General features: G+C 47.7%; 1 protein-coding gene and 1 non-coding gene across 5 annotated transcripts in view; one reads left to right on the top strand and one right to left on the bottom strand.

The window, feature by feature from the left end:
* Nucleotides 1-15,613, bottom strand: part of ITSN1 (intersectin 1) — a 239,470-nt gene that overhangs the window by 50,528 nt on the left and 173,329 nt on the right. For 3 of the 4 annotated variants that reach the window (XM_033418235.2, XM_033418237.2, XM_033418236.2), the window contains 4 exons: nucleotides 14,697-14,818; nucleotides 11,228-11,345; nucleotides 9,353-9,544; nucleotides 7,466-8,980 (listed from right to left, as the gene is read on the bottom strand). In XM_033418235.2, the coding sequence (XP_033274126.1) occupies nucleotides 8,979-8,980; nucleotides 9,353-9,544; nucleotides 11,228-11,345; nucleotides 14,697-14,818 (434 nt within the window). In that variant the 3' untranslated portion in view covers nucleotides 7,466-8,978. Of the gene's footprint in view, nucleotides 1-7,465; nucleotides 8,981-9,352; nucleotides 9,545-11,227; nucleotides 11,346-14,696; nucleotides 14,819-15,613 lie in introns of those variants that run through there. The other variant, XM_033418238.2, reaches the window with a different exon arrangement.
* Nucleotides 3,335-3,407, top strand: TRNAA-UGC (transfer RNA alanine (anticodon UGC)). The gene has a single exon. It is a non-coding gene; the product is annotated as a tRNA-Ala (tRNA).

Genomic DNA, 15,613 nt, shown 5'->3' with positions numbered 1-15,613 from the left:
CCTAACCACTGGACCGCCAGGGAATTCCCTCATGTGGATTTATCTTTTCAGAGCGGTGCCTTCCCAGGTGCAGTTGGCGCAAGGCTCTAGGCCACACAGAGCGGGGAGACTGGACACTGGGGTGCGTCCTTTCCCTCCAGCCTTGCTGGGGATGAAGAAGTAAGCCTGCGGAACGACAGGGGGGCAACACCAGACTGTCCACCACTGACACTTCCTGAGCAACGGCCGAGAGTGAGGTACCGTGGGGAATACACAAGTGTGAGAGGTAGGGGCTGCCCTCCAGTTTCTAAGCAGATGGGGAGACTGGGCATCATTCAGTACTAAATACAAAGGCAGGTACCTTTGCTATTTAGTGTTTGTAGGTCTTCATGGGATAGGACCTGGCTCCCAAGAAGCTCACAGTCTGAGGAAGGAGGTAAGAGTATCTCTGTCTATGCATCAGCCTCCATCCACTCAGCTTATGTACGGAAAGTAACTAGTATTCAGCAAAGAGCTCAGACGTGGCGGGTTAGAGGGGCTGGCCAAGGCAGCAGAGAAAGGAGGGGTGAAGGTGGGCAGACAGAGCAGGGAAAGATGGGGTGAGGGCATTCCAGCTGGGGCCCACCAGTGGCTTCAGCTTAATGCAAGAATCTTGGAGAGGTGGTGAGGAAAGTGTGGTGATAGAAGGCCTGGCTGCGTAAGACTCCACGGGCAGGGCGGGGCCGGTGATGGGGGTCCATGGACCCGAGCGCACATACCACCTCCCCAGGAAGTGCAGGCACACAGAACCCTGGGAGGAAGACGAAGCTCAGGGAGGTTGAGTCGTGTGATCTGCAAGGCAGGGAAAGGCTCCACGTCCATGCTGTCTGCCCAGCCAGGATGCCACAGTGGGGACCAGTGATGAAAGTGGACCTTTCTTTTTTTTCTGGCTGCATCACATGGCACGCGGGACCTTAGTTCCCTGACCAGGGATTGAACCTGTGCCCCCTGCACTGGAAGCGTGCAGTCTTAACCACTGGACCACCAGAGAAGTCCCAAAAGTGGACCTTTCCATCAAGTAATTTGGAGGTCAGAGGAGGCAGTTTTCAAGAGAGCCAGTTGGAAACCCACTGGGCCAACAGAAGCCCAGACTTCTGTTTAGGGTCATCATGGTGACCCAAAAGGTAGCAGAAGGAAATAGAAAGAACATTACACCAGGATGCTGGACACCAGCCTGGGACTTCACCTCTTTAAGCATCAGTATCTCCTCCTGGAAGCCAGAGTAGCTGCAGCCCCTGCACCCGCAACCCGTTCTGATGCCAGAAACGTGGAAGGTTTGTAGATGACAGAGGCCACTAATGGTGGTCCCGTCAGCAGCTCAGAAAGGAAGACCCTGGTTGGGGAAGGCTGAGCACAAATGGGCAAACAGGTAGGAATAAATGATGAGAGGGCAGGGCAGGGGCTGCGCATGGGCAGGAGAAGGGAGCAGATCAAGCGGGGCCTCATGGACCAAATGCAAGATTTGGGTCATTATCCCAGGGACCTCCCTGGATGATTTTAAGCAGAATTAATTGGGTTTTTAAAATAGCTCTCTGCCCATGGTGTGGAGAAGAGGCTGGAAGATGGCAAGCATGGAGCAGGTACCGGGTAGAAGACTAGTGCATCCTTACGGGAGGAGCAGGAGAAACTCATCAACCCTTGGGGCCTTTGCACTGGCTGTTCCTGGGGCTTGGAATACGCTTCCCCTTGACGTTTGCATGCCGACTCTTTTTCTGCAGTCAGATCTCCACCCCTCCACGTTACCTCTCCAGAGAGGCCATCTGCTATAGCCCTGGCCTTCCGTCCCACTTGTCCCAGTTCATCCACCACTAGCTGAAACGATTCTGCTTATTTGTCTGCTGGTGGCCTCTTCCCGCTCGGAGAGCAGGCACCCTGTCTGCTGGGGTTCTGCTGAGCCCAGCCTCACCGCCTGGATCCATATTCCTCAGCTGAGATTCTCAAGGAAGTAGCGGGAAAGGAGTTGCTTGCTGGAAATCAGCATGCAGGCGGTGTCCTGAGCCTGTGATACAGTCAGGGGGGGAAAAGGGACGGAGAGGATGGGCAGATGTACTTCTGCCCCTTGAGGATGGGGTAGGGTGAAGGTTCCTACCGGAGGTCACATCAGCGGAGGATTCAGATGCGTAGGGCCCTTCCCAAGGGGGCCTCAGAACTCCAAGGCAACGCCCCAGAGAGGAGAGGGGGCATCCTGGCTTTGCCTCCTGAGCTGGGGCAGACTGTAGGGCTTGCGGTCTGCTGGAGGCCCGGCAAAGAGGGCAGAGATGCCCAAGGCCCAAAGCTCTGGATCCTGAGAAGCATCTCAGGGTGTGCACAGGGGGTAGGAGAGAATTAACCTCCAGTCTTCAAGTGTGCTGGGGGTGGTCGCTCTGGAGACAGTACCTTGGGGAAGCAGCCCCTAGTGATACACATCCCTTAGGCAAGCTACATGGTTGCTTTAAAAAACAACGAGCTTCTGGCATATTTGGGGGCTGAACGTTCCAATCTTTGCTGGCAAGAGAACACAAGGCCACAGAATGCAGTGATGAGAAATAAAGGACCCAGTGACTCAATGCCTGTGTGACAGGTTTATTGTGGAGCGCCGCATGGGCCTGCCAACACAGTCCACAGACGTGACATTTAAAAGCCTTGTGCATTCCACTGGCTCTGTTGGTCTCCCCACTGCCAACCAGCCGTGTGAAACCCAGGGCGGCTTCTCCCCCTCTGCCAGGACATCTGCCGAGACTGTGGCCCAAATCCCAAATGCCCCTGCACGTTTAGGGAGCACAGGAAGGTGTTTGAAAAAGCTGCTTGCTTTGACATGGGCCAGCCTCCTGCTAACTGAGAAGGGCCCCGATTTGCGCACAAATGAATGAGACGTCTGACAGTTTTCAGGGAAGCTGTCCAAGCTTTTTTCTCTGAAATCCCCATCTGCAAAAGCGTGTTTTCTGAAAGTCTTAAATGCACACAATCCTGTGCTGTCTGGGTTTAATGCAAGAAAACAGGAAGCCAGTTAAATGGATTCCGTGATGCTCACCAGCCAGGCACAGATGCCTTTTCTCCTCAGCAACAGTAACAACAAAGCTAATATCTATTGGGAGCTTACTATCTGCTAGGTGTTATTATTATCTCTCCATATGTAAACGAGGAAAATGAAGCACAAAGAGGTTAAGTAATCTGCCCACGACCACACAACCAGTGAGGGGCAGAGCTGGGATTTGAACCCCTGCTCTGAACTGCCATCTTGTATTGCTTCCTAGCCTCTAAAAGGGCCCAGGATACAGTTATGCAGATCCCCCACGCTCCCCTCTACTATCTACCCAAATAGAACGTTCCAGGGAATTCCCTGGTGGTCCAGTGGTTAGGACTCGGCGCTTGCACTGCAGTGGGCCCAGGTTCAATCCCTGGTCAGGGAACTAAGATCCCACAAGCTGCACAGCACAGCCAAAAAAAAGAAAGAAAGAAAAGCAAGTGTTCCAAAATTTTAAGAGAAATGGAGTCAAATATTACACTAAACTTGTAGATACGTTGTGTTATTATATACAGCGGCCAGGGAATGAAAATTGAGAAGCTACAGCAACACGTGTTCCTAGGTTGGTCCAGAGTGAGGGCAAGCCTGTGTCTTTGGAAAATCTGCCTGCAGTTGCAATGAGAAGGACTACGGTGGAGGAAGCCAGTGGCGTCTTGAGCCCATGTGCTGAAAGGGGCAGCAATATGTTGGAATCCTTCCCTCCTATGGCAGCCCCAGGAGTGGGAGGACCACACAAGGGAAGGGGAACTCGCTCTCCATCTTTCCACAGATGCAGTCACTGATGATGTGGAGGTGGGTGGCTCTGAAGCCCTGGCAGAGATAGGGCTGCTCTTCTCAAATGCACAAGCCAGAGAGTCTGGGAGCTGCCTTTGAGAATGTCACTGTAGCTCCCAGACCATGAGTGCCCTCAGCTACAAAGTGCAGGGCGTGTGCCCAGTGTTCTCCAAGATTTCAACCTCCTCAAATAATCCCGGGGGGCAGGGGGTAGTACCTCTGCATGTACCTGCGGCCACCGTAGACCTTTTCCTATGTGGGGCCTGGACTGCAACTAAGTGGACTGGGACCAAAGGGGACTGTGTGTGGCAGGGACCGAGGGGGGAAGGGGCAGCTTGGAGCATGTAAGGGGAGTCAAGTTGTTCAGTACTCTGAGTGAAGCAGCATCATTGATGAAAAATGGCAGCTCAAAAGTGCCTTTCCCCCTCCTGTGTCAGTTAGGAGAAAATACACAGAGGAGACTCTGTCCAACTTTTAAAAACATGATGGGCTGGGTCAAAGGAAGGGATGCTTCCTCTTTGGAAGCTTGTGGCATCATCTGACATTATGTGCCAAGCATGTGGGAACAGCGGCTGTCAGCCTGTGCCAGGATCTTCGAGAGTGATACTTGTCTGCTTACTGGTGGTACTACGAGCTCACCATTCACCCACTGTTACCAAGCTACTGACGTGGGCATTTAAGTCACCTGTAAATCATTGTCTCTCTTTGTCTGTCTGTCTGTCTGTCTGTCTCTCTCTCTCTCACACACACACACACCCCCAGTCTGCTGACAACATAAAATAATAACATCGTAGCTTCAAAGAGGTAGCATGCTTAACAGGAAGTTGCATTGATACAATTTTATAGCTGATTCTCATTTTCTACAAACAAAACCTTCAGTTTTTGTGACTCAAGTTATATTATTAAAAAATGCCCAGGGAGTTTTCAATGTCAAGAACAGAACCTTCCTAAGAGGCAATGGAAACCTTTGATATGGAATCGCCACACACCAGGAAACATTTTGGAAGTCTGGTTTTTATGTGTGGAGTTTTCTTAAAGAAAGGCCCAAGAGAAGTTTGGCTGAAGTGAGATGTTCACAACAAGCTATCGTGATCCTTGACCCCATTATGATTCCCTATCCTATCAGATCCAAAATATCAGACATTTTGAAGAAAGGGCTATTTTTCTGTGCAGTTTTGGGACTGTTGGCATTCCATGTCGTTTCCATAAAAATTCTCTTGGGTATTTTGGGAACTAAAAAGAATGAATAGGATTAACTTACAATTTTGCTAGAAGGAAAAATGAATATTCACTTTCTCTCATAAGTGATTTTCACTCTGCCAGGAAACAGGACTGACTGATTTGTTAGGCCTGTTCCCCAGATGAGACCCGGGCTGGCATGGAGACCTGGTCCAGACGCAGGGGAAGACGCCCTGGCATCCCGGTCCTCAGCCTCCTGCACTGACCAATGAGCGAGAGGCTTCAGGAGCAGCCCCTTCTAAGGAGACTGTTGCTCTCAGGAAGCTCACACCTAAAAGCGGAAGGGAACTGCAGAGACAGCCCGGCCTCTCCTCTCCTCTCCTCTCCGGGGGTGATAGACTGCGACCCAAGAACCGGAAGTCGGTGCTTTCCTCTCATTCACTAGTTCCCGGTCCCACCCATTGGACAGGCATTCTTGAGCACCTACCCTAGTATGTGCCCGGAGATCATACAGTGTATTGGGTTGAACCACATGAAACTGCCGTTTTATAGGTCAGAAACAGGAGTACTGGCAAATACTTCATACAGTTAAACCCACCACTTCGAAGGTTTTCCTAAGCTAGTGTTAGCAGGTTTTTCTTCTGATGCCATCAGAGAAGGTGGAGAGGACCCAGTCACCACTTGCTAGGGGATCTGGGCCTACTTCCAGAACAGGGTGGACATGCAATGATGTAATACACTGTAACTTTACAGGGGAATGAATCCTTGCTTTAGATCGGCTTCTCCCAGATACCATTTTATGCAGAGGCAGCCTGGAGCTTGGGCCACGTGGCTGCCTTCAGCTCTCTGGGTCCTGCTCTGCATGGGCGGGGCAGGCAGACACAGGAAAGCAAGTTGTCCTCTTCTTGTCCACGTGCCACTGGGGCAAAACTGTACCCAAAGTTCAGTCGCAAGTATATTCACCCAGAGCAACCAGGAGAGCATTACCCACAGCAGCCAGTGGGATGAGACCAGGGTTTCTCAACCTTGGTACTGGTGACACCTGGGGCTGGATCGCTGTGGCCCCAGGGGGACTGTCGCTGTGGGGGACCGTCCGGTGCACTGTAGGATGTTTAGCAGCATCCCCAGCCTCTACCCACTGGATGCCGTGGTCTTCCCTCCCTCTGGTTGAGGAGCACTGGGTCAGATGGCTACTCTACAATCCAGTGCAAACTGAATGATCTGGGAGGGGGAAAGAGCAGTTTCCTGGGGACCAACCTGTGTCAACAAACTCAGAACACAGCCTAGAGGGATGATCTACGGAGAGGGGCCTGGAGAGAGTTATAGAGAGTATTATAGAGCATTACCCACCTTGGCAACTGCATCCCTGCTAGCCGAGCTCAAGGCTGGAAACACTGACTTATACAGGTGAAGGGGTCCCGGCCAAGAGACCGCTCACAAGGGGGTGGGCTGGGGGACAGTGACAGGGATCTCTCCGCCCACCTCTGGGCCTCCGTGTGACATCTCTGCCTCAAACAGCCACTTCTCTTCCCGGCTTCATCCGGCTCCTACCCATCCTTCCGGTCTCAGCTTACACATCCCTTTCTCCTGGAAGGGTTCCCTGATCCCTCCCTTCAACGCCCTCCCCGCCCGGTTGGCTCTGGATGTCCTGCTCAGTGTTACCTGGCGTCCATATTTCTCCTAGCATAGAACGTATCACCTTAGCACACACACGCACACGCACACACCCACCCCACATATATTTATGTACAGATACTTATGCAGTAGTTTGGTTTTCTGCTTGTTCCTCCCATTAGAACATGAACTTCATGAGGACAGGGACCCTGTCTCTACTGACGGAGCAGCACGCTCTCCCCAGAACCCAGAGGGGCGTCCACACCCGATGGATCTCTCCCCCACAATATTTGGTGAATTGATGAAGGAAATCACTTTTCCACTGAATGGCAGGGGAGGACCAATACGTGAAGTTCCTGAACGGAATCAAGCACGTGGTCATCGTAGCCAACAGTTCCATCAACGTGTACACCAGTCTGTTTCTGCAAAGGCAACGAGGCTGGAGTGTGCAAGGCAGAAACGGATGGAGAACAACAGTATGGAAGATGTGAAAGTTTCCGTATTTACCCACATCTGTATGTTCAACAGACCCTTATCGTGATATATCTTTTGGACAAATGTTTTATACTCTGAGTCACATCACACACCTGCCAATGTATCAGCACCATGTACCAAAAGCCCAATGAGACAGTTAAGCACGAAGCTGGGTGGTAGTTCTATTCTTCAAAACCAGTATTATGAGGGTTAACTGTTTGCAGATTGATCAGGGAGGGGTGGGTAGCAGGGGAAGAGGGAGGGCCATTCAAAGAAGACTCAGTGAGGCTCTCATGGTGTCTGTATCACAATGGACAGCAGGCCACCTGCTCACGTCCAGTCTGCTTGTTCCCCGTCACCACTGCCAGCTTCCAACATCAAGAACACAGAGACATTTCCATCTAACTTTTATATGAAGAATTTAATTATCTATACACATAACTAATTCAAAAGTTGTATTACAGTTGTTAAAGCCGCAGGTTTATATATTTATATATTTTACATTCATATCCATGAAAATACTGACGCGCCAGTGAATGAGGGGGAGTCCTCGTTCTCGGCACCATGTGAGTGGAGAAAGACCTCTACACAATCGCCAGCATGGACTCCCCAAGGGAGAGACGTAGAAACAGAAGTTCACTACTGTTAAAAAGTCATTAGTAGAACCGCTAGGTTGTGCTTGAGGCTCCCTGCCCCCCGCCCCATTTTCTGTGCTGTCGGCAACGGCGTTTTTATTGAGAGCTTCCAACTAGTGTTTAAAAGACAAACATGGCTTCAGCTACAACATATCCAACACATTAACGGACCATGAGCTCCATTTCATATTAATCTGTAGAAATTCCACAGTCTAGTTAAAAAATGTAAACATTGGAAATTAATTGCAGGGAGACTCCTATACATTCTTTCTTGTCAAGAAAATTACTTGTTCAAAATACGTCATTCCATGAAAAGTCACTGGAATAAAACTTGGTGTAACAGAGACTAAGGCGAGATTGTAGATTGTTGATCGTAACAACCTCAGTGGTGTTGTCTACGGATTTATGGTATGAAAACACGCAAAATTAAAAACCCAAAACAGAAAACACCAACTCAACCAGATAAATCTGAGACCGAACAAAAACACAGGTGCTTTCTCGTGTGGCTACAAGGTCACTGTGCAAAATAAAATTAATGTAATGTGATTAGAGCATCATACAAGATAACAGCTTTTGCCATGGAAAGAACTAATTTCTTATGTACAGGATGTATTATTACATGCTCAACAAGGTACATCTGATACACACAAACAAGCACAAAACAGCTTCTGTTTAATTGGCCTCGTTCTACACGTCTTTAAAACAGATATACTGAACTCCTCTGTACTTCTATAGTAGGGGGTCAAAAACCCAAACGACACAATTTAGTTGGTAACACTGGACAAAATGAAAAAAGTACATCGAGTCTCAGATTTATGGACATTTGGAACATTTTTTAATAGCACATGCAGCATTCCTTGATAGTGGGTCTTTTTGCAAAACCAAAATAGCAAAGAAGTAATTCATTTTTTTTTATTAAAAGGCTAAGATATTTATTTTAAAATAATTTGAAAACTATTGGAAGCACCTGTGCAAAGGTGGGGGGAAGTCAATTTGAGTCACTAGGAAAGCCACAAAAGGACCCACTACCCTGTGTATTTTTGTAATTTTTTTGCTTCTATCTGTGCAAGTAATAACTCAACATTGCCATCACATGCAACTAAGGTAAAATGAGGTAAACTGCTCTGCAGTGAGTTCTTCTACTCAGAAGGCAGTAGGTGATCATGCTGGAAGTCACATGATCAAGGCTGCATCTCCCATCATCCCTCTGGGCAGTGATATGGGATAGTGGGTCTCTTTGAGGACTTTCAAGCCTGAGGGGGGGATGGACAACATATGATTCCTAGAAAAAGGAGGAAAACAACACATAAGCAAAACAAAACAATGAGCAAAATTCAAGCTAGGAAAATGAGTCAGGCATGTAAACAGCATGGTGCCAAAATGATTAAAAAGAAAAAAAAAAGGAAAAGGGGGGGAGGGAAGGGAGGGGACATGCTACAGAAGGAATGATTTTTTTTTTAAAGAAACAAAACAAAACAAAAACCCCACGAGATAAAGTCTTGCATTACAGAAGGTCTTCAAAGAGACTGTTGCGAATGCAGCAATGGTCTAGCTTTAAGTTCTGCAAACAAAGCTCAGCAGAATCAGAGCAATGCTGCATGTTTCACCATGAGACACCAGAGAGGAGAGGCAACCGAGGCACCAGGGCACTTACATTGCTGGCTGGGGTCCATGTCTGTGGTCAGCTTCACGTAATTGGACGGGAAGAGCCCCACTTGCCCGTGGACTTCTCCTTTCCACCAGTCGGGGTCCTCCTTGTTGAGGACGTTGATGATCTGGCCCTTGTTGAAGGCCAGCTCGTCGTCGTTCTGCGCGGTGTAATCGTACATCCCGATCACCTGGCACACTGCAGGAGACAGGCCAGGTGAGGGGCGGCGGCACACCTGCGTGGCTCGCGGGACGGGCTACCTGGGGGTATTAGTACTCTCGTGTCTCATCTGTGTCCTTTCCGAAGAGGACAGAATTAAGTGGAGGGCTCTGATGGGCTTTGTGTAGTGGGGGCAGTAGAGGAAGACGGAGGATTGAAAACCAAGACGACAGCAAAAATGTCAGACCAAGCCTTGAGTTTCTATAATATCTTCCTCTTTTACACGTTTAGTTGTCAGCAGAAAATGTACAGTGATAACTGAAAGCTTCCATGGAATCATTTCTATTTGAGTGCAGCGGCACTCCTTCAAAATGCTGACTCTGAACATTGGCCCAACTTCACACACAGCTGCATATCATGGGGACTTCACTGTTGCTCTTTATTTCTTTTGTTTTTTTTTTTTTTAAGGTGGAAGGTAATTATCATCTGACCTCCAAAAAGTTCGACTCTTAGTGAAAAGTAAAATCAGTGTTTTATTCTGCTGTACCTTTGTGTCTCAAAATTTTTTCTCAAAGAAACACACAATTTCCACATTCAAGAACAATTTTTCTTTTCTCATTTTTCCCTCAAAACTATAGGAGGTTACACTGCCTTTATGCCCTGGCATTTTTACACTTCAGATAAAGTTTGCCTAGTTAGGTTTTACCCCCAGTTAATCTTTCCTAACCAACCTCTATACAGTCTTAGGCTTTAAAGATGCTCCAGCTAATCCAATCACCTCAGCAAACTATTTCTGCGGGTTTTAACCAACCTGATGAAGGGGACGCCGCCAGGCCTCCCCAAGGGAGAGGAGATCCAGCTGGTACCACACTCCTCTGCCCACATGAGGCCACGGCTCAAGCAAAGAGGCCCAGCTGTGGTTGGGAACCAGTCACAGTGTTGGCCAGTCCTTTCATTTCTTGCAAAGGCTGCCAGGTTTTAATCTGATTTCGCTGGGGATGTACAGCATAGACATTTAACCACAAGGTACTGGAATGAAACTTCTGCATTTTCCACAAGTGCCACCCAAGCACTGATGGCTTAAAGACCTAAAGCAGAAGTCTGCTCCCCTAACCTCGCCCATCTCAACTATTACCGAAGCATCTAATTTGGTCTCTTCAATCAGAAAACAGCCAACCATCTAAGCTGCCGAGCCTCTGTTCCTTTTTAGCCCTTTAGGAGAGCGTGTATAACATCCTGTCCATTAAGCGCAGCCCCTGTGTTCACAGGAAATGTCGCAGGGGAGCTATTTCAGTCTCAACTGAGCGGCACATTACAACCAACAGAGCCCTGGGGCCTCCCAGCTCAATCTCCTGACCTATTTAGACCCCGGCCATTTATTTTTAGGAGGCCCTTTTTGTCCCCTAGCCCCCAGCCCAAATTCCAATTTAAATAGCTGGAAGGAAATCAAGAGAAAAATCTGGCTTCAATGGCATAGCATTCAGGGCCCCTTCAGGAAGCCGGTTCCAACAAGGGCTCTGTTGTACCCAGCACAGCAAAGCTGCTTCGATACTCGGTCCTTTTGAAAAACGTACTCCATATCACATTAGCTGGGTGTCAGCCCCAGCAAGTACAAGAAGCGCTTACAGCCAGTGTGAAAGACAATCTAAGCTAAAAAAATTGAGTGGAAAGGCTACCATGACGCATAGACCATTTTCTGAGCAGAGAGTATAAACTGCTTACCTGCTGGGAATGCTGCGGGCTTAGGTGGCTCTGTTGGAGTGATTTTGCTCATCCCAGGGCTTAAAAGTTTGACATAGTTAGCAGGGAACCAGCCTATCTGGCGCTTTTTCCCACGTGCCTAATAACAAAAAATTACATTACAATGTTTCAAAGGTTCATGTTCTTTCATGTTATACTTTGCACTTATACCAAGTTTACATATAACTGAAAAACAAATGACATCAATAGTAGAATCTACGGATTACTGTATTACAAAATGAAAACATGCCAGCTAAAATTCAAATTGTGGCAGCTATCCATCAGCAAAGCCTAGAATGTTCTGGCATGGGCTGGACTGTGTGGATCACAGAGTACAATGTAGTATGTACAGGATGGGAAACTCTGCTCATTTAACAGCTCTCAGCTGTCATTTTCAGGTAATGTAGAGATTATGGTTTATGCCAATGTTATATATGGATTTTAGGAATGATAATAATGGCAGTCAACACGTGCTGGGTGCCTTTTATGAGCCAGGCCTGTGCTAAGCACCTTATCTGCATTTACCTACACAACAATTCCAGAAGGATAATACTATTACTATTTCCGTTTCCCACTATTACTATTCCTAGTTCCCAGATAAAAAGAGTAAGGCTCAGAAAAGTTAAGTGACAATCTCAAGGTTACAGGCTAATCAGTGGCAAGCCAAGATTCACAGTCACATCTGCGATCTTCTTATGGAGAATAACTGTACATATACAAGATGACATACACGCAATATATGGAGGACACAAGGAGTCTAAACTTCACCTTGTTTTCAAAAGCCATCAGGCTTATGTGATGGATCAGCCACATTTTCCACCACCATTCCTGCCTCCTTCACTTTTATCTAATTCGACACAAAATCCATTCATTGAGTGTTTACATGCCGGGAGTTGTTGGAAGGGGATAGTATATGACACAGAGGAACTTATAATGAAGTTGGCGAACGAAGACTTGCACTCCTGACACAGTTCCATGAGATGAAGACTCTAGTTAGGGATGATGATAAGTGTTATAACTACCCTTCTGCACATCACCAGGAGCAGAGAACTTAACTTACAGCACGTATACACACACACACACACACACACACCCTCTAGAAGCAAGGCTTTGATAAAAACAGCTGCCTTTGGGGACAGGGTGGGAGGGAGACATTTGAATTCCCTTTCGTAATTTTAATTAATTAATTAATTTATTTATTTATTTTCTGGGGGTCACGACACGCATGTGGGATCTTAGCTCCCCGACCAGGGATTGTACCCGCGCCCCGTGCAGTGGAAGCACGGAGTTTTAACCACTGGACCGCCAGGGAAGTCCCTTGTAATTTTAAAATTTGAAACCATGTGAATATATTACCTATTCCCAAAATAAGGAAATAAAATTAAGAGAAAAGGAAACTTCCCACCATCATACCTCTGCCCTCTCATCTGATTCAGTTTATCAAGAGGGATACTTCTGGGTTACTTTTAGAACGCCAATCAAATTTCACTTTCCTTGGAGTCATAGATTTCATGCCCTTGGCTCAAGGACTAAAGTTCTAATCCACTGTTAATCCACCAATGGTTGAAGCCACTCCTTTAAAAGCTCCCCCATGTTAATCTATTGAGCATATACTGCCGTAGGTCTCACAACAACTCCACCATTTCTCCCATCCCTGCAGCTTCACAAGGGCGGAACACAGAGCTCACTGGCAATTTCTTCATTTGTGTATCCACAGGGGAGAAGGGCTGGTGAAAGCACCAGAAGCCCCCCCGGGCACGGCAATTATGGATTGCAAGAGCCACTCAGGACTCTCTTTTGAGCAAGGTACAAGGAACATGATGATGAAAAAATACGGTTTCTGCCTTCAAAGAGCTGATAGCCTACAAGAGGAAGTAAGACATATGCATGGAAGTAATAATATCCACATCAACACTAAATACCAAGAGTGGTGCAGGCATCGGGGCCACCACGGTTCACGGGAAGAAGACGTCGCTTCTGGTGGGATGGTCACAGAAAGCTTCCGGAAGAAGTGGGATTTGGCCGGCTCTTGGATGGGGGAGAGGTGGAGATGACCATGTGGGGAGGCGCTATGGGCAAAGGCAGTGAGGCATCGGGGTCTGAGGGTTGCTGCTTGTTTTCAAGAGAGCAAATCACCGAATGAGGCTGGAGTAGAGATGTCGCTGTGAGAGGTCAGACTGGTAAGACGGATGCTGGAAGGGGAAGAGGGCATCTGAGGGGAGTCTTGGCCAGCAGGCTGATAAGGAGGGCCAGTGGGGACACCCCCTTTTTTAAAAAAAAAATTTTATTGGGGTATAGTTGTTTTACAATGTTGTGTTAGTTTCTACTGTACATCGAAGTGGAGTTCTCTGTGCTATATACACAGGTCCTTATTAGTTATCTATTTTAGTACATATTAGTGTATGTATGTCAAGGGGACACCCCTTAAGTCTTCAGAACAGGGGAGTCACATATGGATGGGAAAGCCAATGAGGTGGCAACTCTCTACAAGAAATGAGACCCACCGGTCTGAGGAAGGCCTCCTCCTACCCAGTGAAGGAAGAGACATATTAAAAGGGGGAGTGGAGGGCATTCCCTGCCAGTCCAGCGGTTAGGACTTGGCGCCCTCACTGCCGGGGCTTGGGTTCAATCCCTGGTCGGGGAACTAAGATCCTGTGAGCCATGCAGCCAAAAAACTCAATCACTAAAAAAAAATTAGAAAAAAAAAGGGGAGGCGGGGTGGATTCCAGGACCCCAATGGAATCCTAAGCCAATAAACTGTATCTCGTCCTCCCTGCTCGATAGGGCTTTTATGGCTGCCCACCAGCAAGCTCCCAGGGGAACTTTTGCCTTTGGGTACTCCAGGCTGTGCCTTCTATTCCAGCCAAGATACATTTCTTCAGTCCACCAGCTCACTCTTCACTCTCCGGCACTTTAGTTTTTAATTAGCTGCACAGAAAGGTGCTGTATTTCTTTACTTCACCACAACATAGACCTTTGCCTTCCTGACCAAGGTTTGCCTTGACAGAATGATGAATTGAGGACACACACACACACACACACACACAGGAACTAAAACTGTTGTGCTGTACAGATGTGGCTTTGAATGCAAAGGCTACTCTGGTACCACACCTTACAGCACCGCTCATGGAAAGCTCCGCTCCTACAACGCTGTGACTTAAGGATGACTCCGTCATGAATTCTCACTATCCCACCACTCACTGTCTGAACTCAAGAATCCAATAGATTTAGATACATCTTCAGAAGAATTCTTAGCTCTCACAATTCTGTTCCTGGCTGCCCAAAGCTTAGGAACCAAATGGATTCAGATAACATGGCATCTCTCACTACACAAATGCAGGAATTAGGTGGTTCAGGGTTATCTGTACTTTGCAACGAAACGGTGTCCCTTTGAGATCTTGCATATTGAAATTTGGGCAGAGAATTTTAAACAAATGGAAAAGACACTGACTTGCAGCTCGCCTTCCCACCATCCACCTGGGTTCTTTTTTCGGATCAAAATCAGCTGACCAGGGGCCAGGGTAAGCTGCTCAGGACCAGTAGCAGTGTAGGAAGCAATAACCTGGGCAATTTCTGGAAAACAAGACCAAACATAGCAGTGCACCATTAGAGTCAGGAAAAGGAGAGCCTAAGAAGACACAGCCACCTCCCAGGTTCACGGGTGAACATCGTCAAAGCCAGTGTACGGGCCAGTTTTCTACTAAATGAAGAAGGCTCGGTGGCCCTTCTTTGACCACACGGCAAATGCAGTATTCAGGAGCTGGGCTTGTCTTCCGGTTCTGCCCAGTCTGCTCGAGGACCCCCTCATCTCTCAGAACGTACCAACTTGCCTCCACAACCTCCCACTCTCCCCCAAGTCCGCACCCTACCCCCACTGCCCCAATTCCCAAGAACACCCCGATGGAGCAGCTGGGCCTCATTCATCCCCAACTGCCCTCCGCCCTCACACAGTGCTGATTATTATTAGCACATGGTCCAGTCAAGGATGGTTGAGCGAATCAAGGAACTCAAGTGAACCTTTTCCACCTGCCAAGTACAGTAGAAAGAGAAATCTGTTTTCTTCAGAAACCACCAGGAGTGTGCACTAGCTAATTTCTTTCTATGTTACGACTTTCTTTAGACTCTCTCTTCTACCCACAAGCCCATTTTCTTTGAGGCTCACATTTTGAGGGTGATCCCTGAATATCAGGTAGGAATCACATCAATGTAAGTTTACTTCTTTTTACTTCAAGTTAGAGGACGATCCTGCAGTCAAGAGGAGGGATTTTATGCAAAACAACAATTCAGCACAGAAAACAAAAAATGTAAACAGTTCTGTACTTTTCCTGAATGTGAACAGTCTCATGGGAAAAATTCCAGCAGTACCAC

The sequence above is a fragment of the Orcinus orca genome, chromosome 5 (assembly GCF_937001465.1).
Source record: "Orcinus orca chromosome 5, mOrcOrc1.1, whole genome shotgun sequence".
NCBI classification, from domain to species: Eukaryota; Metazoa; Chordata; class Mammalia; order Artiodactyla; family Delphinidae; genus Orcinus; species Orcinus orca.
The sequence above is the reverse complement of the archived record's forward strand: the minus strand, read 5'-3'. Positions and strand labels throughout refer to the sequence as shown.